The sequence below is a fragment of the Magnolia sinica genome, chromosome 7 (genome assembly GCF_029962835.1).
Source record: "Magnolia sinica isolate HGM2019 chromosome 7, MsV1, whole genome shotgun sequence".
NCBI classification, from domain to species: domain Eukaryota; kingdom Viridiplantae; phylum Streptophyta; class Magnoliopsida; order Magnoliales; family Magnoliaceae; genus Magnolia; species Magnolia sinica.
In genome coordinates this window covers 6573751-6597338 of record NC_080579.1, presented here as the reverse complement: position 1 = coordinate 6597338, position 23588 = coordinate 6573751, and the positions used below count along the sequence as shown (strand labels likewise).

General features: G+C 38.3%; 2 protein-coding genes across 3 annotated transcripts; one reads left to right on the top strand and one right to left on the bottom strand.

Moving 5' to 3' along the window:
- The first annotated feature begins 1146 nt into the window (after nt 1–1146).
- LOC131250955 (uncharacterized) lies at nt 1147–9950 on the top strand. The gene is made up of 6 exons (XM_058251386.1): nt 1147–1340; nt 5239–5311; nt 5522–5615; nt 8041–8157; nt 8265–8322; nt 9163–9950. Exons 1-6 carry the CDS (start codon nt 1308–1310, stop codon nt 9604–9606), a joined length of 819 nt encoding a protein of 272 aa, XP_058107369.1. The 5' UTR covers nt 1147–1307; the 3' UTR covers nt 9607–9950.
- A 6208-nt stretch (nt 9951–16158) lies between these two features.
- Nucleotides 16159–22991, bottom strand: LOC131250954 (cysteine proteinase inhibitor A-like). 2 transcript variants are annotated; one of them, XM_058251385.1, is made up of 3 exons: nt 22808–22990; nt 20570–20785; nt 16159–16342 (listed from the first exon to the last, which is right to left on the bottom strand). In XM_058251385.1, the coding sequence occupies exons 1-2, from the start codon at nt 22904–22906 to the stop codon at nt 20600–20602; spliced, it is 285 nt and encodes a 94-aa protein (XP_058107368.1). In that variant the 5' UTR covers nt 22907–22990; the 3' UTR covers nt 16159–16342; nt 20570–20599. The 2 variants fall into 2 exon arrangements, 1 of the variants encoding a protein (XP_058107368.1); XR_009173515.1 differs by lacking the exon at nt 16159–16342 and adding an exon at nt 20221–20469 and having other exon boundaries at nt 20501–20785; nt 22808–22991.
- Between the last annotated feature and the right edge of the window lie 597 nt (nt 22992–23588).

Below are 23588 nucleotides of genomic sequence, written 5' to 3'. Positions count from 1 at the left end.
TGGTCACGGATACACTGAATATGCGTAGTATACCCATACATTCGATGGCCCACTAAATCATCCCGCACCAATCACCACACAGGGCGGCCTACCTTCAGCGTCCACGAACCGTTAAAAATAATGGGCCCTGACGTAGTGTATTACATTCCAACTCCCCTGATTGGACAATCCTAACCGTCCAATCTCTGTCAACGACTCAAAAGCTCAGTCCAATAACAAGATAACCGAATCTCCCTCCCCTACTTAAAAGGCTTGCGATTCCAACACGCACCCTTTCGAGTACCCCACAGGCACACTTACACGCGGAATACATGCAAAAATGACGTGTTTTTAGAAGATCTGAACCGTTCATAAGGTGGTTCGCAATCCAAAAAGGTAATATTATACAAAATACATCTTTACTAATTTCCTGGAAGCTGGCACGTACATATTTAATATGGACCGTTAGAGAGTTGTTCTAAACCGTCCATTTGTTCCTCACATTCGGTAGGTGTGAGCGGACCGATCCATATTTTTACAAATCTCATCATCACCAAGACGCATCCCACCTAATCAATTATCAGATATCATACACGTGGCAATATGGCACGTGCGTACTGCGTGTAGAAGAAAATAAACCTCCCCCAGTTAAAACCGCAAGGAATGAAAATCTCCGCTAAATTCGAGGGCCCAACAAAAAGTACGGGCGAAGATGAGGGACAGGCACTTCATCTCCAACTTCAAGCGCCTTATACAAACGCAAATAAATTCGATAATTGAATTTTTTATGGAGATCCGGACCGTTCATAACGTGACTTTCACGGTGAATATTTGTCATCCTAAAAATTCTTATGATCCATCCACTCGGACAGAGATTTGAGAAGAAATGGATGGTTAGAAACATCATAAGACAACTCAAGGTGAATGTGTCAATCAGATGAGTAATCATGCACGGATTGGAGGAACTGACTTATGAAACTTCTGGATACAAAGAGCACGTGCTACATCGACAAGTGCGAGTGCGTTTGTTTATGGCGCTTGAAGAGAGGGGCGTTTGGAATTAGTATTCTAATATGAGAAAAGCACAAAGAACGGCTCTTTCGACAGAGACGCGAATTTTTGCGTTTTGAAAGCCTCAGCCAAGCAAACCTCGAGAAAACAGAGACTTCTTTTGATTTTGATTTTGATTTTGATTTTTTTTTTTTTTTGAGATTTGTAGTTGGAATACTCTCTCGATACGAATTGGGTTTTCTCATCTGATATAGAAAAAGGGATTAGATTGGTTTTCGGATCGTTTTCTGAGGCTTTGATGGGTGGAATCTGACGCCATGAGGAAGAAGCTAGATACCCGTTTTCCGGCCGTACGTTCTTCTCTCCTCTCTCTCTTTTTATACTTTTTCTCTCGTTTTGATTTGATTTGATTTGATTGACTGATTGAAGTGCAGTTGTTTGATGTGATTATTTTGGTTTCCCTCCCTTTTTTGGCTGGGGATGGGTTTGAGGGTATTTTGGTAATTTTGGTGTGTTTTTTGGAGGGGGTTTTGTTACTTTTGGTGGTTTGTGATGTGGGTTTTAGTTTGGTTTGGGTGTTTGGATTGTTTTTTTTTTTTTTTGGAATGGACGGGATTAGGGTTTTGGATATGATAAAAGGTGTTGATTGTTTTATTGAGTAGTTAACTGTTTGGGTTCTGTTTTCTTGATTTTGGGTATTGCAGTTTGTAGATTTTTGATTTTCTTGTTAGAAGTTTATATTGAGTTTTGGATGGATTCGGGTGTGTTCGGTTTGAACTCCTATTGGATGCCTTTTTGTTTATTTTATAAATTGGAATGGAAAAGGCCTTTATCTAATGATTTTTGTTTAAAGGTTATGAAAAGGAAGAGGAGAAAAACCAGTTAAATAATCTATTATGACATTGAAATTTCAATGTCCGATAAAGGCCTTCTATTATATGACAGGAATTTGTTTCGTCTCTGTTGTGACTCAGGATCCAGCATGTATCTCCACCTGATGGGACCCACATGCCCACATGCTGAGATGGTCTGATGATTTGAACAGTCCATATTCTCTTGACTACCATAACTAAGCTATTATTTTAACCATCCACTTGGTATCTTATGCACTTGGGAACTCCAACCTGGTGGTGGTAGGTGCGGCAGACCTAGTAATTGCTGCCTCTTGTTTTAGTTTTGCAAGCATTACATAACACAGTGCTTCAGAGCCATTGTCATTATAATATGCCTACCAGGACATTTTCTTGAATAGACATGATAAATCAATTTCTGGGCTCTTTTATGTGGTATGAGGAAACAAGTAGAATGACTTGACCGAATGATGGAATTTTTATATAGTTTATTAGATTAAGGCTCTTGATTTGGCTATTTTTATATGGTTAGAAAGTAAATGTTGCACACTGTCTTTTGTTAAATTATTCTGTTCTAGTAGTTTTAGTGTGCTCATGACATGATGGTGTGACCTTCTAATGTCTTCTTGAATCGAGTATGTGCCTTAAGACTTCATGTGGATGTTAATCCCTGAGAAAATTTCCTTGGGGACAGAAGGGGCCTAGTGCCATGGTAGCAGAGCACATTGTCTTTTTAATTTTTGTCCTCAAAATGACGAAGTTTTTTGTTATTAGGATCTTTTCTGGTCTGATTGGTGAGTGTAGGTCCAATACTTCAATAAGTTGGAGATTTGAGCTCTTTGGACATGGTTGAAGGAGTCGAGTCATCTGCACACTGGGTCGACTGTGGTTGAAAATGACTTGAGGAATGTGGTTAGATTGGTTGGGACCATTGAGGTCTGCTTGTGGAGATTAGCAGATTGGATGGAGGAAATTAGAGAGTCACGTAGAAGCAGACCTATAGCATTCATCCATATTATGAGGGACAATAAATTGAAAGCAGACACATAGCCCCTCTTCGTGGATTACCTGATTCACATGGTTGGCAGGTGATTGTCTGCATCCGCAGGGAATAGTCTCCCCTTAAAGAGGTGGGGACACCCTATCATCATCCAAAAAGAAAAAAAACCCACGCCTAGGCTCATGAAGGTGTCTGTAAGGGTTTTTCGTTGTCCTAGGCAGTTTTCAAAGTATCAGTATTACTACAATTTTCATTGGCGAGGGATACAAAAATAATATCGATGTTGTTGATAATATCACTGATAACTGGAAATGTGGGGAAACATGGGAAAAACGGTGGAATTTTCAGCGAAACTTTAGGAGATGTTAAAATGTACATACTTGCGTATTTAGAAATCATCAACAATTGGAAAGGAAATGAAAGATTGCGGTCTCAATATTTCGCATGTTGCGATATCGATAATATCGAGATATTATCAATGACAAATTGAACATTACAGCCATGTGCCCATGAAAAAAATTGAAATAAAAATTTTCCAAATAAACAAAATTTTGATGCTATCAATACATTGGCGATATTATTGGACTATCATTGATACACTTATGATACAAGCATTACCTAGAATTTACATAGTCGAAAATATTGACGATACATTAGTGATATTGATGCATTGGCAATACAAGCGCCATTTAGAATTCGCATAGTTGAAAATATTGGCGATTACATTAGTGAAATTGATACGTTGGTGTTACTTAGCGATACATTGCTAATACTTGGAATTTATCACACTTTTTGGGAAATGTGGAGATATTGGGAAAATGGTTGAATTTTTCAATGAAACTTCAAGAATTGTTAAAAAAATACCTTAATACACACTTTTAAATCATAATATCTCAAAAAAGAAGTGTACATAATAGGTTTCCTTTGTATAAAGTCGTAAGCTATGCGTTGTCTGATTGAACTAATGCAACTATATTCAAATTGAATGCATAACGTTTAAACGTTTGTAGTGTATGTCATGATTATTTCATCAAACACTCCTAAATACTTCGAAATTAGTCTCGGTTGACAGATGGTTGAAGGGAAATTTTGAAAAAAAAAAAATTAATAATTTTTTTAATGATTTTTATTTTTCAAAAATTGACAAGGACTTCACAAATTTATAAATCAACCCTCATACATGCTTGATTTCATGTTTGAAGTGCAACATTGTAGGCGATTTGGGAGAAATTGAGGAAATAATGAATTTTCTGCAAATCGGACCACCTACATTCAAATTTCGAAATTAGATTGTATGTGATGATCCTTTCATCGAATACTCCTAAATACTTTGAAATTAGTCTCAATTGACAATTAGTTGAAGGAAAATTTCAAGAAAAAAAAAAAGAAAAAAGAGGAAGAACCAATGGATATCAAAATCAAAGTTCCAACTCCAGATTTTTCATGCAAAACTTGAAGAATCAATGGATTTGTAACCATTTGACACTGATTTAACATAATTTCAAAAAAAAAAAAAAAAAGGCATCAAAAATTTAAAATGCTCACTGGATTGAACATATGGGATATATCGGCACTACCTGTGCGTTTGTATCGCATAGGTGGTATGCAAGATATATCTTGGGATATATTGGCCGATATCATCAATATTTAAAACATCGTATGTATGAGTCATGTATAATTCATATCCCTTACCTAAAGTAACCCTATTGCTATTCAAAATCACCTAATATGGTTCGCAATAACCCAAAATATGAGGCCAAAGCCCACTCTAATAACTTACATAGTAAGTCAGTAACAATAATACCCAAAATATGAGTCCAAAGCCTACTCTAATAACTTACACAGTAAGTCAGTAACAATAATGCTTGATCGCGCTTGACCATGGAGACAAGATAAGGAGAGAGGGATGGAGGAAGATGACTAGGTTTTAAATTTTCCTAAAGTGAGGAAGGAGAGGAAAGATGATTTTTTTCAAAAAGAAGAAGAAGAAGAAGAAGAGGGAAGATGACTAATATTATATGATCCTTATTTTTTCATCTTTCTATTTGTTTTATTGTTAGATTTTTCCCACTATTTTTCTAGAGTTGTTCCAAAATTTCCCCAAATTGTGAATCCATATTATTGACACAACTGATTTCTAGTTATTTTCCGAGACAGATATAATAGGATGCAAGGGAGGTCAGAGTGGTTTTGTTCTATACTAAAGTTGCTCCAATCAATGTTTTTGATGGACCCTCTCTATGATGTACTACTCATCTTTGGCCATTAATATTTTCTGGCATAAAAAATTGTGAAATATGTATCTGTTAAACTATATGTGTTCCTTGCTATTTACTATTTATGCATTCATGCAATAGCCATTGGATATTTTAACATTTAGGACATCCATTTTGGCAGTCTCGGATTAAAAAGATTATGCAAGCAGATGATGATGTTGGGAAGATTGCAATGGCGGTGCCTCTTTTAGTATGTAAGTGACCATATGCTTAGTTGTCTTGGCAATGAGAATTTTCTTTTACCATTTAGTTCTTTATTCTTTCATTCATTCATTCATTTTTTATTTTATTTTTCTTTTTTTGATGTATTATCATAGGAGTTAACTCCCACTAGTATTTGGGTTCTTGTATTGTCTAATTGGTAGCAATACAATATTTTGACTCACTTGATTCTATTGTTGCAGCTAAGGCATTGGAATTGTTTCTGCAAGATCTCTGCGATCGGACATATGACATCACTCTCCAAAGAGGAGCAAAGACAATGAGCTCTTTACATTTGTAAGTGAGCACTTTGTTTGATGTATAATTTCTTTCTGGTGGCAGACTGTAGAAATGCAAGTAGTTTGAAAGTTTTATATCAAATCTCTCATAAGGGTCTGTTTGTGAAGAGTATTAGGGTGGAAAATATTTTCCAAGAAAATGGCATTTTTCCTTGATTGGGAGCAGTGTTCGAAATATCGGTATCGTGTTACGTATCACACCCTCGGGATACGGATGTGTATCGGTTATTGCATGGGATATATCGGTTGTATCGCATAATGTATTGTTGTTGTTGGAAACATGGGGGAAACATTGGAAATTGGTTGAATTTTTTAATAAAATTTCAGCTATTGTTAAAAAAGACATCAATACACACTTATAAATCAAAACATTACAAAAAACAAGTGCACATAATATGTTTTTTTGTATATGGTTCTAATCTATGTGTTGTCTAACTGAATTGATGCAAGCATATTCAAAGTTTATTCATATAATTTATAAATGTAAGAAGACGTGTGGAAAAACAAGCAATGCATTTAAAAGCAAAAGAAGAATCACTAAATTAGGTTACATACATGTTTGATTTTATGTTCGGATATAAATTGCAACCGATTTGCCAGAAATTGAGAAATTTTTATTTTTTTCCAATTTTCTGAACTTGGTCCTTCTCCTCCAAATCTCAAAATCGAAGCTCCCAATCCATGATTTTTCATGCAAAACATAAAAAAACAGGGATTTGTAACAATTTGACATTGATTTAACATGATTTATAGAAAAAAAGGATCGAAAATAAAAATGCCCACCGGATTGAACATGTGGGATATATCCCACTACTTGCGTGTTTGGTATTGCACAGGTGGGATACAAGAAATATCGTGGGATATATCGATATCGTCGATATTTAAAACACTGATTGGGAGTGTTTTTCTTTCAAAGAATGATTTTTCATAGAAGTAGTCTTAAAAAAATTATACGAGTGCAAACACCCCCCACCCCTATTTTTTTTTTTTTTTCCCTCCAAATGCTTTCTTAGAAAACAACTTTGAAAGAAAGTCACTTTATGTCACACACTCTCTCCTTTTATTTTGCGAGCTCCCAAACAGGCCATTAGACAAAATTGGTCCTCTATCGGATCATTAAAGGTTTCTTTCTTTGTTTCTTTTCTTGTTGTTGTTGTTGGTTTTTTTTTCTGCACAAGCGAGATGATCTTTTTAAGGAAAGAAAATTTACCACTCAAAACATCCAAGCAAAAACCAAGCATACAAAAATTACACAGTCATAAACAGCCTGGTTCATAGAGAGCTCAAAACTTCTCCTCTTATTTTCTTGTTTTCTCGGGTTTCTTGGGTTTGGTGGTTGATGGTTGAAGTTTAAATCTGCTGCAGGTTTCTTGAACATGTAGTTCAGTGCATTGCATCATGACTTGATTAGTAAACTTATGTTGTGCATCTTTGACTATTGTATTTCGTAATGAAGTATGGATGAATCATTACAAAACTTAAAAAGTTTCAAAATGAGAGAAATTCCATGCCTACCCGTTGCAGTTCGTAAGAATATAAAAGTCACATTTGCTTTTCTTTTTAAGAAATTATGGAAAAGGTAGCATGACTATGCGTGTTGTCTCCCCTGACTCCTATCCAAAGTCAACAGCCCATTGAGTTGCATCCAAGTGATGAGTCTATGAGCCATGATCAAGATCTGAATGGTTGCCTGATGCACCCATTTAGTATGGAAGGGGCCTATGGTTTGGTAATCCAGACTGTTGACCAGATGGGCCTCATGTTGGATGTCGGATGTCTCAAGAATCTTCTGCATCTAGAAGCCTAGGCATATCCAATCTTTGGAAGGGCCTCATGTTGGATGTGGGATGTCTCAAGAACCTTCTGCATCTAGAAGCGTAGGCATATCCAATCTTTGGAACCCTTGGTGTACTGAACTAAATCAACAGGAAGAGTATAAAACCATAATTTCGTGTCACTAAAAATAATGATCCGGATTGCAAATGACCCATAATTTGAATCGTGGTTCAGAATGGAAAATGTAGGGCGTTGGTGATTTAGGTCACATTGGTTGAGAGATCCAAGCTGTGTCCATCTGATTGGGGTTCAAAACGTGCAGCTACCCTTGCCCAAAAATCAGGTTGGTCAACTAATCAGGTGGGCCACAATGTTAGAAGCAAATGGACAACTTCGAAAACTTGGCAAATTATATACATGCCTTTGGGATTAGAAAACCTCATGCTTTAAAAGACAGATGTGGATGGCAGAAAGCAGTACTTAGTTGTGGTTATGCTTATCTGTTAAGGGCATTTTGAGTGCTGTTCATGATGGCTGAACTCTTTATTTGCAACAATGCTATTGTGTGTTGGACTTAAATTTGCATAGCAAGCTTTGCACTTATTATGTATACTTTTGGATAATATTGTCGTCTGTTGAAATTTCAGGAAGCAGTGCGTGCAACGATTTAATGTATTTGATTTCCTAAGGGAAATTGTGAGCAAAGTTCCAGACTTGGGTGGCTCTGATGCTGCTGGTGAGGATAGATCTGTCACCAGGAGAAGGTTGGGAAGGCAAAATATTGGACTATGATCTTGTGTTTGTTACAATCACATGTAATTAGTTATTGGTGATATTACAGCTAATTGGTATTGTTTTTGTCTCCCTTTAGGAAAGCTGTTGGTGATGAAGACAATGACAGCGATGAGGAGTCCAAGAGGAGCAGAATCGTAAGTGCTCCTTTCAATAAATTTGAGTATAACAATGTTCATTCCATTATTTTTGTGACGAAAACATCTCTATTTGTTATTTTTCATAAAATGGCTAAAATATTGTGAGATTTCTAAAATAGAAATGAAAGCAATTCAAGGGGCTTTTAGGAATGGTTATTTTCCTTTGCTTTTTGTCATCACAAGCTATGCAATTCAAATTCAAGTTAGAAAATGAAAAGCTTCCAATTAGTCGAAAATGAATAATCTTCTTTGATAATTTCTGTCAGACACTTAACCCTAAGTAGATTTTCTTTTTTGATAATTTCTGTCACACACATGATAATGCTTCTACACGCATTGAGGTTGCTATTTTTCTTCTGTGTCATCCTCATCTTTCTGCATATCACTACGATGTGGCCAAATGTGCCAGCCTGGCATGTGTGAGGCATCCGACTCGTGCATCAGGTTGGCCCCACTGTATTGTTGACCCTGGCCCAAAATCTCATCACAGAGGCCACGTGTGCATGTTGGATGTAGACCGTTGGAAAATTTTTCTGAACCAATTGCTTTCGTCCATCTAATTCACCAGATGAATTGCCCATCTGTTGCTTCCTGACTAGTGTATTTAGTAGACATATTTCCAGAGTCAGGTTCATTTCATAAGTATAATAGTAAACTCTGACAGTTCTAGCATAATCGTATTTAAAAAAAAAAAAAAAAAAAACTTGAGAACGGGATAATGATAATAATAATAACAATATTCTTATTTTCTTTTCCAAGATTCAGCATTGATTTTGATAATTGTTTGGATGATTGAAGCAATCTCTCTTCCTTGTGTCATCATTAACTTCATTGCAGCACGAAGCAGGCCACAGCAGCAGTGGCAGAGGGCGGAGGGGCCGAGGAAGAGGCCGTGGGCGAGGTCGGCCGCCAATTGAAAGAGACAATGCCCAATATGATAAATGCGAGGATGATCCAGACATTTCTCCCCATCACAATGAAAAACCAAACTCACATCTTGAGAGGCTAGATGACGGCATAGAGGCTAAAGATTCGAAGGAAAACATAGTCGCTGCCAGTACGAACGGTATTGTGCGGAACTTCGATTTGAACATAGAATTGAATGAGAATGAGGACACCTCGGCTGCAGCTGCTGCCTCTGTTCCAGGGCCAGAGATCAAGCACGAGGAGTATCCAGGTTGGTCACTCACTGACATGGACAAAATGGCGATTGACCCAATGCAGCTTGCACAACTCAATGTACGGATAGATGAAGATGAGGACTATGACGAAGAAGGGTGAAAATGGGACTGCAGGGCACTCATGGGGGGCCCGTGCAGATGTTGGCAACTCCATCTCGGTATGGATGGTTTCTCACTCTTCTTGAGAGAATTACTAGGAAGAAATTTAGGAAACACCCACACACAAACACCCGTTTTGGGGATGATGAAATTCTAGAGGGCTGAATGGAGACTTCAGCTTCTTTAGAAGTTGTATAATATTGTTGCTATACTCACTAACAAGAGTACTTCTTATTCTTGTTTTTGAACGACCCTCAATTTGAGCGGTATAAAGATTCATGGATATGTAGAATAGATAGTTGCTGCTCGAAGAATCTCACATGCTTATTGATTTCCTTTTCTTTCTTTCTTTCTTTCTTTTATTTATTTTATTTTATTTTAAATTTATGAGTTTTTTGACATATACCCCTCCCTTTTTGTGACGTTAAAAAATATCCGTCCTTTTCCATATACATTCATAAAACACCGTAAGGTTAATTTAGGTTGGATTTGACCGTTAAAGAAACCGTTGACAGTTAAATTTCACTGTTGATTATATGAAATAGCACTTTTGCTCCTGATTTTGTAAACTGGAAATTCCTATTTTGCCCCTACACGAACACAGAAAAAAGGTTACGTGTTTTGAGAGGTTCAGATCAAATGCATGGATGATGACCCGCCATTGGACAGTCTTTAAATCATTTGCCTGTGGTGGGGCCCACATTATAATCTTGCCCAAGACCTTTTTGTGTGTGTGTGTGTGTTTGGATGGGCAAAATGAAAATTTCCTCCTACAAAATCAGGACAAAAGTGTCTCTTTAATGATTGGAAGTTAACCCTAGGGTGTTTTGTGACTGTGATGGGTAAAGGGGAGGGATTTTTTGACAATACTAAAAAGGGAGTCATTTGTCGTATAGCAGAAAGGGAGGTTGGTTTATGTCAAAAACTCTTTTTATTTGCCTAAACAGATGTGGCACCTGTGCAAGCATCCATCAGGTGGGTCCCATGCCGAAATTGATGTCAGACTAATGATCAGGTTGAAAAAAAGAAGAAATTACTAAAACCGTTTTTGGCATCCTGTCCACATTGTATGGACACGCCCGGCCAATCTAATGATTGTGCCATCTTTATTTTCTCTACCCAGGCTTATATTGTTGGGGGCCATATCATGGATGGCTTAGATCTCACATGGCTGGATGCAGATGGATTGAGATCCACGTGTAGGGCTTCCCAACCGTACATGCTGTTGCAGCATTGAGTGCCAAGGTGGCTGCCTCTCTGCCATTTTCATGTCGAGGGCCACCTGACCCTGCGGAGCTTGATTTTGCAGTGGGTTATGTTCATTGTTTGAATCATCCTATCTCCAGCTTGGTGATACCGATAACACTTGTAGTATCAGAAATTTCAGGTATCAGCAATGTATCGCTAACATATTGATATCGCTAATATTTTTAACTATGTATATTACATGTGTCACTTATATTGCCAATGTATTGATATCGCCAATATTTACGACGGAGTAAATTCTAGGTGATATTGTAGGTGACACTTGTATCACAAGTGTATTGGCGATATTTCAAAAAAATTGTTTGTTAAATAAATATTCATAATTTTTTTTTTTTTAATTTATATAAGCTCATGGTTGCATGCAGTGTTCAATTTGTTATTGATAATATTGATATTATCTTGATTTCATTGTTATTGCAACATGTGTGATATGGGGATTAAAATCTTCTGTTTCTTTTCTAGTTGTTGATGATTTCTTGGCAAAATATTGTGAGTTGTCAATATTATGCAATATCGATGGATGGTTGGATGGGACGGTTATCCCATTTCTTATAACGGCACATGCTTTTAGGTCCCCGTTAAATGGAAATTTATTATGTCCATATTCTTTTTGTAAATTTTTATTCCTAAATGTTTATTTAAGTATTTCAGTTCCACCAATTTTCCTGTGTTTCTCTGCATTTTTGGTTATCAGTCAGCATTGTTACTTCAAACACTAGGTCTGTTGAGGGGCTTCTTTTTTAATCATCTACTACCAAAAATATGAATGCAATCTGAAGGTCCAAAAATCTTGTGAAGTCTTGGGTTGTTGGCTGCGTTTGGATGGGTAGGTGAATTGAATTGTTAGTGGAAATGGTAGGAATTATAGTATCCATGACTATGATAGACCATAGCCCAACAACAAATCACGACCTATCCATTTTGTGGCCCATTGTCAAGAAGAGACAGTTAACTTTGGAACCGGCTCCATGGCTCAGTGGTAGATGGACTCTGTTCCAACACTGAGACTGGGGATCGAGTGCCCATGTTTAAAAATAAAAAATAAAAAAATAATAAAAAAGAGATTGCAACTATGCATATTCGACTGGGAGAAGTTTGAAGATTGGTGGCACCTTTCTATCAAATCTAGTCATGTGGGGGGGCGTGGATGAGATCTACCTCGTTCATCAGGTGCACCACCACGTGTTTGTACTGGGACCCAAAAATCAGGCTGATTCAGAAGTCAGGTGGGCCCCACCACAGGGAACAATTGAGATGGGAAGTTCCACCGTCTAGGGAAGTGTCCTTCATTCACTGGTTCTTCATGGCAGATCTCTAAGGGGCTGTCAATGGGCCGGGCTTGGGCCTTGAATTCAAAATCTGGGCTGAGTCCAACCCAGGCCTGGCCCGTTGACAGCCTTCCGATTGTGGTTTTTTCTAACTGAAAATATTGCGTGGAGGAATCATGACCGTTGGTGTGATTTAGATCATTCACGCTGTGGGTCCTACCATTTTCAGTTGGCCCACTTGATGACCGGAGCGGTGTTGTTTTGGAGCCACGATGGGGCCCACCTAATAATGCCTTTTTTTTTTTTTTGTACGCACGGGGATCCTAACCTTTCAGTACTTGGCCACTAAATGGACGCTTCCGATCATCCAACCAGTCCTTGCATGGGCAGATGGGTCCCGGTTTTCAGTTTTCACTGGAAACGGATTGGCTACTCCCCCTGCCACCAGCCAATGGCTGGTGTTCGGTGCTCCTTGGGCCCCACCATGATGTTTTTGTTTCATCCATGCTGTCCATCTAGTTTTATAGATCATTTTATGGTATTAGATAAAAAATGAGTTATATCCCAATCTCAAGTAGACCACATTACAGGAAACAGTGTTGAATGAATTTCGACCATTAAAATTTTTTTGGGGGCCATAAAAGTTTTGGATCAAGCTGATATTTATTTGTACCCTTCATCTGGGTCTGTATGACCTAATCAACAGATTGGATGTCAAATAAACAGTACAGTGGGCCTTAGGAAGATTTTGATGGTGGATATCCAATCGATATTGTCTTCCTGTGGTGTGGTCCACCTGAGATTTATATTCCTCTCATTTTTGTGATCAAGCCCTAAAATGATCTTTAAAAATGGATGAACGGAATGGAGAAAGCACATACATCATGGTGGGGCCCACAGAGCACCGACCATCAGCCACGGGGCTGGTGGCAGGGGGAGTAGCCAATCCGTTCCCGTTTTCACCGTGAGGTTTGCTGCGCCACATTCCAACGTATTGTTATAGGATACACGCGCAGAGCTACAGGCGTTGGATCCGGGGTCATGTTCGGTGATCCAAACCGTTAATAATAGCCTCGACATTAGAGATATGATACATGGAACACAAAATAACGGTTAAGGACGATGGAAAAGAGTTAATTAATCAGATGGTTGAAATATTCCGGTATGATAATTTGGGTATCTCATCGACAGTGAGGCCTACCGTATGAACGGCTTGGATCGTTGAAACATGACCCACAGTCGAATGTTTGTAGTAGCTGCGTATCGTGGGACGATACATATATCGTATTGTAGTAAATCTCTTCCCCGGAATAAGATAGAGCCATGGCCCATTTCGGTACATTACACGTGGTGAGATGATCTTTCAATCTGGGCTGTCCATCTAGCGGGGCCCACAATTAATGGAAATTGATTCAAGATACGCATGGAGTGGATGATCCTAGCCATCTAAACAGCGGCCTCCAAATATACAGTGTGAGAGAAACAGCTAATGGTCAACATTAAGTGCTGAAAAGCAAAGATGATTGATAGAGGTATCCTTTTGTAGTATGGTTTTCTAACCATGGTCCATCCATAGTGAGACCCGCTAATTGGACGGTTCAGATTGACGGATAACCCTGCCAGGTGTAGGTTAGAGTGATGGTTCTGCTATATTCCGGTTCGTCCGCCTCTACCGTTTCATCTCCCATCCGTTTCGGTTTCATCCGCATGCTACGCGCTTGAGTGCCCGAGTAAGCGGCGTCTGGACGCGGATTCGGTAGATTCGTGACTGTGGGGCCCAACTTGATGTATGTGTTCTATATCCACACCGTCCATCCGTTTTTACAGATCATTTTAGGGCATGAGGGCAAAAATAAGGAAGATCCAAATCTCACACAGATTTGATAAGATAAACCATTTGATCAATGGTATTTAATATGAAAGGTCAAGACCTATGACACAGAAAATAGGTCCAATCAACAATCTGGTCCATATATTTGTTAGGGCCATCATGGATTAGTTACTATTGAAAAAAGAAGAAGAAGAAGAAGAAGAAGCCAAGGTTCGTTTGGCACTGAAGGGGATTGGAGGAGATTGAGAGCTTGGATTACACCCGGAATCATTTCAATAGTTGCAAGCGTAACAAGTGTGTCACTGTACGCTATCATTCTATTGGGCACATGGCCCACTAATGATGATCAGCACCGTCCAAACATTGCCCATGTAAATCAATGATTAAAAATCATTGGTTAGTCACTCAGACATGATCTTGTGCTTGTGGCCCATCCAAGACTTGGAATTTCATCATTTTTGGGCAAAGCATATATTTCAGCAAGCTTATCACAACCATTGTGTCAAAAATTATATATCTCACTAATTAGAGATATTAAAGTTGATTTAGTAATTAAATTCAAACCCCTGTAAATATATCATGGATAGGTACTTTTGGATTAAAGTTGATTCGGCTTCCAGGTGCCAAACACACTGGGAGGATTGCAAATCTGGGGGGTTTCTAATCCTGGGGGGTTCGGAATGAATCCAGGGGGCTCCAAATCCACGCTCCCAAACAGGCCCAACTCATTTTTCAACGTCTGTAAGTACCACGTACCCATGCACGGCGCATATACAGCCCCCCTCAACAAGATTACAAGGGGCTGTTTGGGTAGGTACTTGTAAAATCTATATATTTTTAAACAAAATTCATGGATTTCCCAAATCCAATTTCACCAAACCACATACTTAAAAGCAATAAAAGCCTTTTTAATAAATGCTCCCAAATTCAAGAATTTGTAGCTTGATCCCCAAACAATGAAATGAGGATTTCCCAATTCCAAATTCAATGCAAACATACAAATTTAATAAGTTCATAGATTTATCAAACGCATAAACCCCATTTCCCTAATCCCAAACACGGCCAAAAGGAAAGAAAGCATATATCCAGGGTCGTATACACAGAAACTTAGTGTATGCACATGCCATTGCTTTGTTGCACAACATCAGGTGCAAGGATTTAGCCTTATGGGGGCTTTTACCACAAAATCACTCCTGAATTCTGATTTCACCAAACAAGCCCCATCTAATTGAAATATCCCCCAAAAAAAAAAATGCCTGTTTTTTTTGGAAGTTAAAATGACTAAAAATACCATCTTTATTCTTTCTAAGTGGCAAAGTCAAGCATCATCAGGCAAACATGGTGTAAGTGGATGACACCCAACCTGTCTAGGACTTGCATCCCCACCATGATGATCAGGCGAACCAAAAACTAGGTCAATTCAATCATGAAGTGGGCAATGCAACTCCACATCAACCAAAACCTTCCAATTTTCTTGTGGCCCACCTGATGATCGGATAAGCCAGATTTTTCATTCCTCCGATAGTTGTGGTGGGGTGCAGTTGTTAAATGAGTTGGGTGTTATACACACAGCACGTGGGCCCCAAGATGCTATACTTCAACACTTTTAAGGAAAAAAGAAGAAGATGCGAAGACATTCCAGTCATTTCACAAAAAGAACTGTTTTGATGTTTCAATTAGTTCAGGCATTTTTTGGTAAAACCAACATTCTTGAGTAATGCTATGGCAACAAAACTTGAGCTCTGTTCTGCCATGGAACTGCTTTGTCAATTCCCACATATATAGATGCAGTTTCAGAGGCATAGGCGGGTGAGTTAAAAGGGGAGCAGTGCTATGGGAGCTGTATTTCAGAGCCACTCTTTTGGTCGGAGTTTGAAAAGAGAGAGACACTAGAACCTTTAATGACACAAGAAACTCCACTCCAGGTTGTAGAACAAGGAAAGAAAAAATAGAAGTTAGAAGACAGATTAGCAATTGGCCGAGACACACAAACAGTTTGCTAACTTTCATTTGATCTCTTTCCCAATAAATCATCTTACCATTCAAAAAGAAAAAAAGAAAAAAAAAGTGATCGACTAACAAATTCGCTCCTTAAAGCCCACATATTTTCATTTATTTTTTTACAATTTCTACACAAATGTTCAACTATTAGTATCATAGCACACGCATCTCATTCACAGGAAGAAAATAATAGAACATAAGTTGTCTTATACCATGTGATATTATTGATCAGTGACAAACTGATGATCGTTGTTGAGACTTATTGCTAGAGTCTTATAAGTGCTCTTGTTACATACGATTCAAACGATACTAACCTTCAACATCCATATAGTTCAACAAGCAAACACAGACATGGCAGAATCTTCAATTACCTGAAATCCAAGACAAACAAAAATAATCCATATCAAAATCAATCCCACAATGCGAGAGCAAATGGGGAATCTTCAATCACCTGAAATCCAAGTGAAACAAACAAAACACACACCAAAGGCTTCTTTTCAAAGTGAAGAGTGACAAGAAAAGCATGAATGCCAACAGATTTAGGGAGTTTTTGAAAGTTTGGATCACCTGCATTAACAAAAATTCTGACCATAGGTCACCTAAAAAGTTAGGGAATTGCTATGTCCAACAGATGTTATTTTTGTTATGCACTAATGAAGAGTCAGTCAATCACCTTCTGCTGCATTACCCATATGCTAGAAATGTATAGATGGAAGTCTTCTCAAAATTCAAAATTCAATATGGACTAAGCGCCCGTTTGGAGGGACTGTCAACACATAGATGAAAACCCCGTTTCTGATCAAGACCACAGTTTTGCACCATTTGGAAACCTTTCCACATATGTCGGTTTGATCCCCACTCATCAAGATAGTCACTAAAATGCCCACTCGCAAATAACCACTTCAATAGGTTTTGGGAGAATTGACTTTGTAGGAACCGTCGTTCCCAAGAACTATCGTATTGGCAGTGTGTCCAAATGCACCCTAATCGTTTCAAAACTTACTATTGATCCCTGGTTGGTGAGAGGTTAGGGTCCCATACTCCCATTGGCTGCATCTCTGGAAAATGGTGGTAGATGCCACACTGTGGTCACTATGGTTGGAGAGAAATAGGCGGATCTTCACCAGCAAGTAACATGCAGTCAGTGTGGTGATTGCAAAGATAAACTTTGGCCACTTTTTTTTTTTACAAGGGTCTGATTGGATATCTTGGGATTTGTTCTGATTTACATCAATGCCAACCGCAGCCCCTTCTCAAGGAGTTCAGAAGGGACTCCTGAGTTAGGTCTCTATTTGGATGGTATTTACAGCACGATTTACTGCATCTGGGAGAACACGATCATGCAGTGGGACATTTGGATGACTGGGCCATGGTCATTGTAATAGCATGATTTTTATTTATTTATTTTTTTTTTTATTTTTTTTTTGAAAGATGAACCAAATTTTATTAGGCAGAAGCCACGAACAAAAGAAAAACAGAAACAAAAAGAAACAAAAAGTAAAGAAATAGCCAAGAAACAAGAACCTTCTGAGCCTCGGACGAGAAGTCTCTGGCTACAGATTTGCATCTCATTATTTATTCATGAACTTGCAAACTGAACACATTGGATGCATGCATTGTTTATATGCGTGTGTGAGAAGAGAACCTGCTTTACAAGTATGAGGCAACGTTGAAAGGCAGGGGCCCTTGTAATTGCTCCAAATATGAAATTGGCATGGCTTCTCAGTTTTATGAGTTATGGGGAATAGGCATAGCTCCATATTGGAGATCCCACGCCTCCACTCCTTGGTTGATCTCGAGCAGTGTTTTAAGTATCGACAATATTGACAATATCGGCTAATATATCCCATGATATATCTTGCATCCCACTTGTAGGATACGAAACACACAAGTAGTGGGATATATCCCACATGTTAGATCCGGTGAGCATTTTGGATTTTCGATCCTTTTTTTTTTTCCTGTAAATAATGTTAAATCAGTGTCAAATTGTTACAAATCCATGATTTTCATGTTTTGGATTGGAAGCTTCGATTTCGAGATTTGGAGGACATGGACCAAGTTGCGAAATTTTTTTTAAAAAATAATAATAATAAATTTTCAATTTCTCGCGAATCGGTTACAATATTTGTGTCTAAACATAAAATCAAACATGTATGTAACCTAATTTAGTAATTCTTCTTTTGCTTTTAAATATATTGCTTGTGTTTCTACATGTCTTCTTATATTTATAAATTATATGAATAAACTTTGAATATATTTGCATCAATTCGGTTAGACAACACAAAGATTAGGACCCCATACAAAAAAAACCTATTATGTGCACTTGTTTTTTGTAATGTTTTGATTTATAAGTGTGTATTGATATCTTTTTTAAGAATCATTGAAGTTCCATTGAAAAATTCGACCAATTTCCTGATGTTTCCAATAACAGCGATACATTACGCAATACAACCAATATATCCCATGCGATTACCAATATGTATCCATATCCCAAGAGTGTGATACATAACGCGATTCCGATATTTCGAACGCTGATCTCGAGTATTGACTGCGTGGGCTCTTCCGTGATGGACCATACCCAAAAAAATTCCTATATTGGAGATCCTACATTCAATTACTGGTGTTCAAATAGGTGGACGCTAATGGTTTGGAAAAAGGTTCAAGACTGGATACTAGGTAGACACTGTGTCCCAGTCCAATGCAAGCCAGAACCAGCATCACTGGCATCTTGCACCTCAGATTGGAACCAGAATCTATGATGAATTAACAGAATAATTCCAACCTACCATCTTCTTGAGCGAGGGATACCAAGCAAATGATTCCCCTCCCATCCGTTTCCAAGAACAGCATTAATAATTCATCAGGACAATCCAACCCAGACCCCAAAACAGAAGCCGGAGACACAACCTTAACTTCTTCTTTTTTATGTGTTGACAAAAATATTATTAAAAGGGCACCAATAGGCGACAAATAATACAAGAACAAAAAGCCCAAAACCTACCCACAAATACAACAAGCCTACACAAGCAGCAACCCCACAAGGATTATTTATTTATTTTATTTATTTTCTTATTTTTTATTTTTTTTATTTTTTTATTTTTTTATTTTTTTTTAAAAAGCCATAAACCTACCAACAATTGTAAAATGCTACCCACAAATACATCAGCCCCATTCCCAAACAAAATGCCAAAAACCTTAACTATTTTTGTTGGCGTTCTTTCTTCCTCAAAATCTTTTCTTTTCCTTTTTGTGGACGAATATGGAAGTTACAAAATTCTACAATGATAGATAACACATACTCCATAATTCCTTTTGAAGGTGGAAAAGAGAGATGAGAGAGAAGGACAAATTAAATAAAAAACAAAAAGCGGGGTAAAAAATATATGTTGGCTAGCCCCACAAGCAGCATAGCATGTTGGGATCTCTGAGTAGTGCAAAATGTTGTTTGTACCCATCCAGATGATCACACTCAAATATCAGGCTGGTATATTTGTCAGGAGACTGACACATACATTGAATGTGAACCGTCAACAAGATTCTTTTTGGACTGTTTATCCTGTCATATGGGGGGTACATGGTTGAGTGAAGGAGCCTAACTCTTTCCTATCCTGACTTTTTCCTATGGTCATCTTTATGGTGGGGCCCACATTATTCACCACTCAGTTGTCCCAAACATTTGTCAGGTTTGTAAATGCACTGTGTAAAGGTACCACACAACCTCTTGATAAGAAATCGCAAAAAAGGTGACAAATATTAAAAAAACCAGCATATATCATAAGTTCCCCATCAATGTTTAATACAGAGGACATAAACATTTCTGTAATCCCCCATACTAGTAGCAGCCATCCACTTCCTATGTTGAGTACTTTCAAAAGCCTAGTTCTACTCATATACACAACAAAAATAACACAAGTTACTCCACCAGGAACTTTAGAAGGAACCATGCACGTAATTTTGGTGGATTGCATGATAAACCCATGTTGATAGATAACATCAAAAGCAATTTTGAAAATAAGAAAACAAGTCATCTCAAAATCAGAACAAATAATATAATGATTTGTTCCAAGCCCAACTGTGAATTGACCCCATAATCCATCAACATCACCTCATAATTAAGACTATGTTACACGTATCGAAATGTTGGCAAAATTAGAGAGAGGCTAACAATTTTACTTGGTATATATGCTCGATAACATTCTTACTTTAGATGGAAGCTCATTGACTATTTTGATGTACCCACATGGTCCAGTATACAATACTAATAAGATAGAGACTTAAGGAATTTACAGGTATTGAAGTGCACCAATTATGATGATATGGACCATCTTAGCAGTGCCACCCAAGTGGATGGTCACAGCCAAAAGTCCGCCAACCAGACAATACCAAGGTGGTTGACGAGGGAAAGCCCATTTAACTTGGTCAGGAATTTAGTATCATCTGATTGTATTTTTGGACTGTACATGGTAGGCGACGCTAGATGGATAATCTTCTTCTTTTTCTCTTTTTTTTTTCTTTATTTCTTTTTACACCTGCTGAATTGGAATTTGTCCCGAAATTCAATGGAAATGCAAAGATATTGAGGGCTTAAGATCATTTACCTAGCTTGGCACCACTTCCAAATGGGCCGACTAACAATCACTCTTATACTTAAACTGCTGCAGCTCCTTGAAATTCTCCCATGGCTTGACCCAGACCTTTGCTTCATAGAGCTTCTTCTTACCACCGTCAGTTGCCTCCACGGTAAGATAGTACATGGTTCCAGCTACTACTTGCTCTTTTGCATTCACCACTCTCACAAACTCAAGGACAGCATTCTGCCAACAAGGAAAAAAAAAAAAAATCAGCAAAAGGGGGTGAGGAGTGTAGGCTGCACAATAACCTGAATTAGCATCCCAGTCCTAATTTCTGAAATACGTGGATCATGCGTGTGGCGATCAGAGCCATTCATCCTATGGGATCTACTGTACATTGGCTACAGAGCAAACTCTATGAATTGGGCGATCCTAACCAGTGCCCAGAATCATTCTTGTTGTTAGATCCACCTTAAACGGGAACAAAATTTGCACTGATCAAGCAATCTTACCCGTCTGATGACTAGGATAATCTGATTGGTCAGATTATCATGTATGATTACCCAATCAGTGGGGCCCAACTATTTGAACGGTTCAGATCACAATTAATGAAACTTGGGTACAAAATGAACCATAAAAAGGACGGAAACAAAAATTAAAATCACAAAATACAGGAACCAAAAAAAAAAGGATAAAAACCAACAACAAACCCAAGACAATTCTTTTTCCTTCCTTTCTTTAAGAGATTATCTGCCCAGATCATAGAGCTCCTCTCACTGAAAATTGGACACTTGGATCAACAGACCATGATCTGAACCATTGATCAGGTGGGTCACACCATGGATCAGCCATATACCAAAATGCCACAGATCAGACAATTCCTAACCATCTGTTTGTTAACCCACAAAAGGATGATAAAAAAAGGGAATATTTTGGCAAAGAGATCCACCAATCATCCACCCACCGTGGACCCACCATGGATCATTGTGCCATCCGCCCAATTTGACTTCAGTCCGCCCATAGTATCCAAGCCATTGTGACGTAGGGAGGGACATGATGAGGTCGATCACCGTCTTCCTCAGTGGATATCTACTCTGAATCCATGGAGCTCTTTGGACTCCTCAGAGAGCATCCTCAAATCCACGAGGTATAAAATAGAAATAATTTCTAATAAATTCAAAATAACTTGATTAATGATTTAAAAAATGAAATTACAACTCTTTAAATAAGGAACTCAAATCTAGGATGGAATTTTAGACTAAAACACCCTAATGTGACTTAATATAAATAATAAACTTACTATTTATAGATGACCTCTATTCCTACTGGACTTCATAGTTTACAGCCAAAAATAAAAAGTGTCCAATTTAACCCAACCACATTATTCTCCTAACTTTTCTAAGCCCTTTTCATGTTGGGCACGACTTCTACAACTAAGTATCAAAAGTTATACTCGAAGTTTTAAACCGGCCTTTTGACCGTCGATCTGATGAATCCCGCAAATCTGGCATGGGCAACCCGGTGTAGCGGGATTGGTTGGCTTAAGTAGCTTCTCCTACCCCAAAATCACATATAATATGTTGAAAAACTCATCCCGATTTGCGAGATACAACTGTTCTAAGGATCTAACGGTCTAGATCATTTCTGCCTCTGATCGGGCCTCCTCTGCTCCATCTTTGCCATGAAAGTGTCTACGACCCGCTCTACATCACATTGGACCCTATCACGAAGGGGTTGTTTGGATGCCTGTAAGGTGTAAACCATTTTACAGGTAAAACATTGTTTGTGTTTGGATAGCCTGTAAATTGTTTAAGTCCGGTAAATGGAGAGCCAATCTTCGAAAATATAGCCGTTAGGCTGCAAATGGAGAGCCTGTAAATGAAATCCCACCTTTTGCCTGCAAATGAGATGGGGTAAATGCTGCAAAAAAGGTCATCCAAATGCAGAGTGTAAACGATTTCGACAACTTGCCCCATTTACAGGCATCCAAACGACCCCGAAGATCATCGGGATAAAAGATCAGACCAAAAAAAACAGAAAGCCCCTCCTGATGATCGGATCGGCATAGTTCTCGTGCCATGTGTGGCCCACCTTTTGAACGGATCCGATGTGACACATACGTGCCACGTGGCCACGTGTACGATCGTCCATCCAGGTGTTTGTGAAAACTACGCTATGAAGCAAAGGAAAAAAAAATAGATAATTTCTTCTATTTTTCTTTAAAAAGAAAGAACGAGTATTAAAAAGAAATTGAAGAAAACATACATTTTTTTTGTTGTGTTCTTGGACAGCGAATTGAGCGAGTTCGCTAATCTCTGTGCTGTTTTGATTCGAAGACTCTTTGATTCCTCCAAGAGTTGCCATTGAAATCTCTTTTCCTTTTTTGCTGCAAAACCCGAACGGAGAAGACGAGAGGAGAAGGAGAGAGAGAGGAAGATAGATTTCATTTTCCACGATTTTCTATTTGAATACGAATTCCTGTTGTCAGCACACGGGTTCGTATTGCGTTGTGCATCACGGGAGCGGATAAGGTGTTCCCGGGAAACACCATAGTGGGTGTTACCTTACCGTGGGCCCCACCTTGATTATTTTTCTTATATCCACACCTTCCATCTGTTTTTACAGAATATTTCATGGAATAGTTGAAAAAATTAAGTAGATAAGAATCTCAGATGAACCACAACCATTGAAAACTGTGGTGATTGAATGCCCACCATTAAAATACTCCTAGGCCCACCCTGAGGTTTCTTTTCCATCCAAATCGTTGATAAGGTCAACCAGACCCGTATGGATGGAAAATATAAATATCGGATTGATCCAAAACTTTCGTATTCCTAAAAAAGTTCTTATTCTGGCCATTCACCACTGTTTCCATTGGTGTAGTTCACTTGAGATTTGAATCTATTTATGTTTTGGTATCATGTCCTAAATTGATCTGAAAAATCGGATGAACGGTGTGGATATACAGTACATTTATCAAGGTCCCCACACGGTAAGGATTACAGGTAACTAACACCTAATCTACTCTTGTGCAGCACACATCACC

Coding starts and splice junctions, on each gene's coding strand:
- LOC131250955 (XM_058251386.1), top strand. CDS start 1,308: ATGAGGAAGAAGCTAGATACCCGTTTTCCGGCC. Junction 5,312..5,521: donor GGCGGTGCCTCTTTTAGTAT/GTAAGTGACCAT, acceptor CTATTGTTGCAG/CTAAGGCATTGGAATTGTTT. Junction 8,323..9,162: donor AGTCCAAGAGGAGCAGAATC/GTAAGTGCTCCT, acceptor ACTTCATTGCAG/CACGAAGCAGGCCACAGCAG.
- LOC131250954 (XM_058251385.1), bottom strand. CDS start 22,906: ATGGCAACTCTTGGAGGAATCAAAGAGTCTTCGAATCAAAACAGCACA. Junction 20,786..22,807: donor AAGAACACAACAAAAAAAAT/GTATGTTTTCTT, acceptor CCTTGTTGGCAG/AATGCTGTCCTTGAGTTTGT.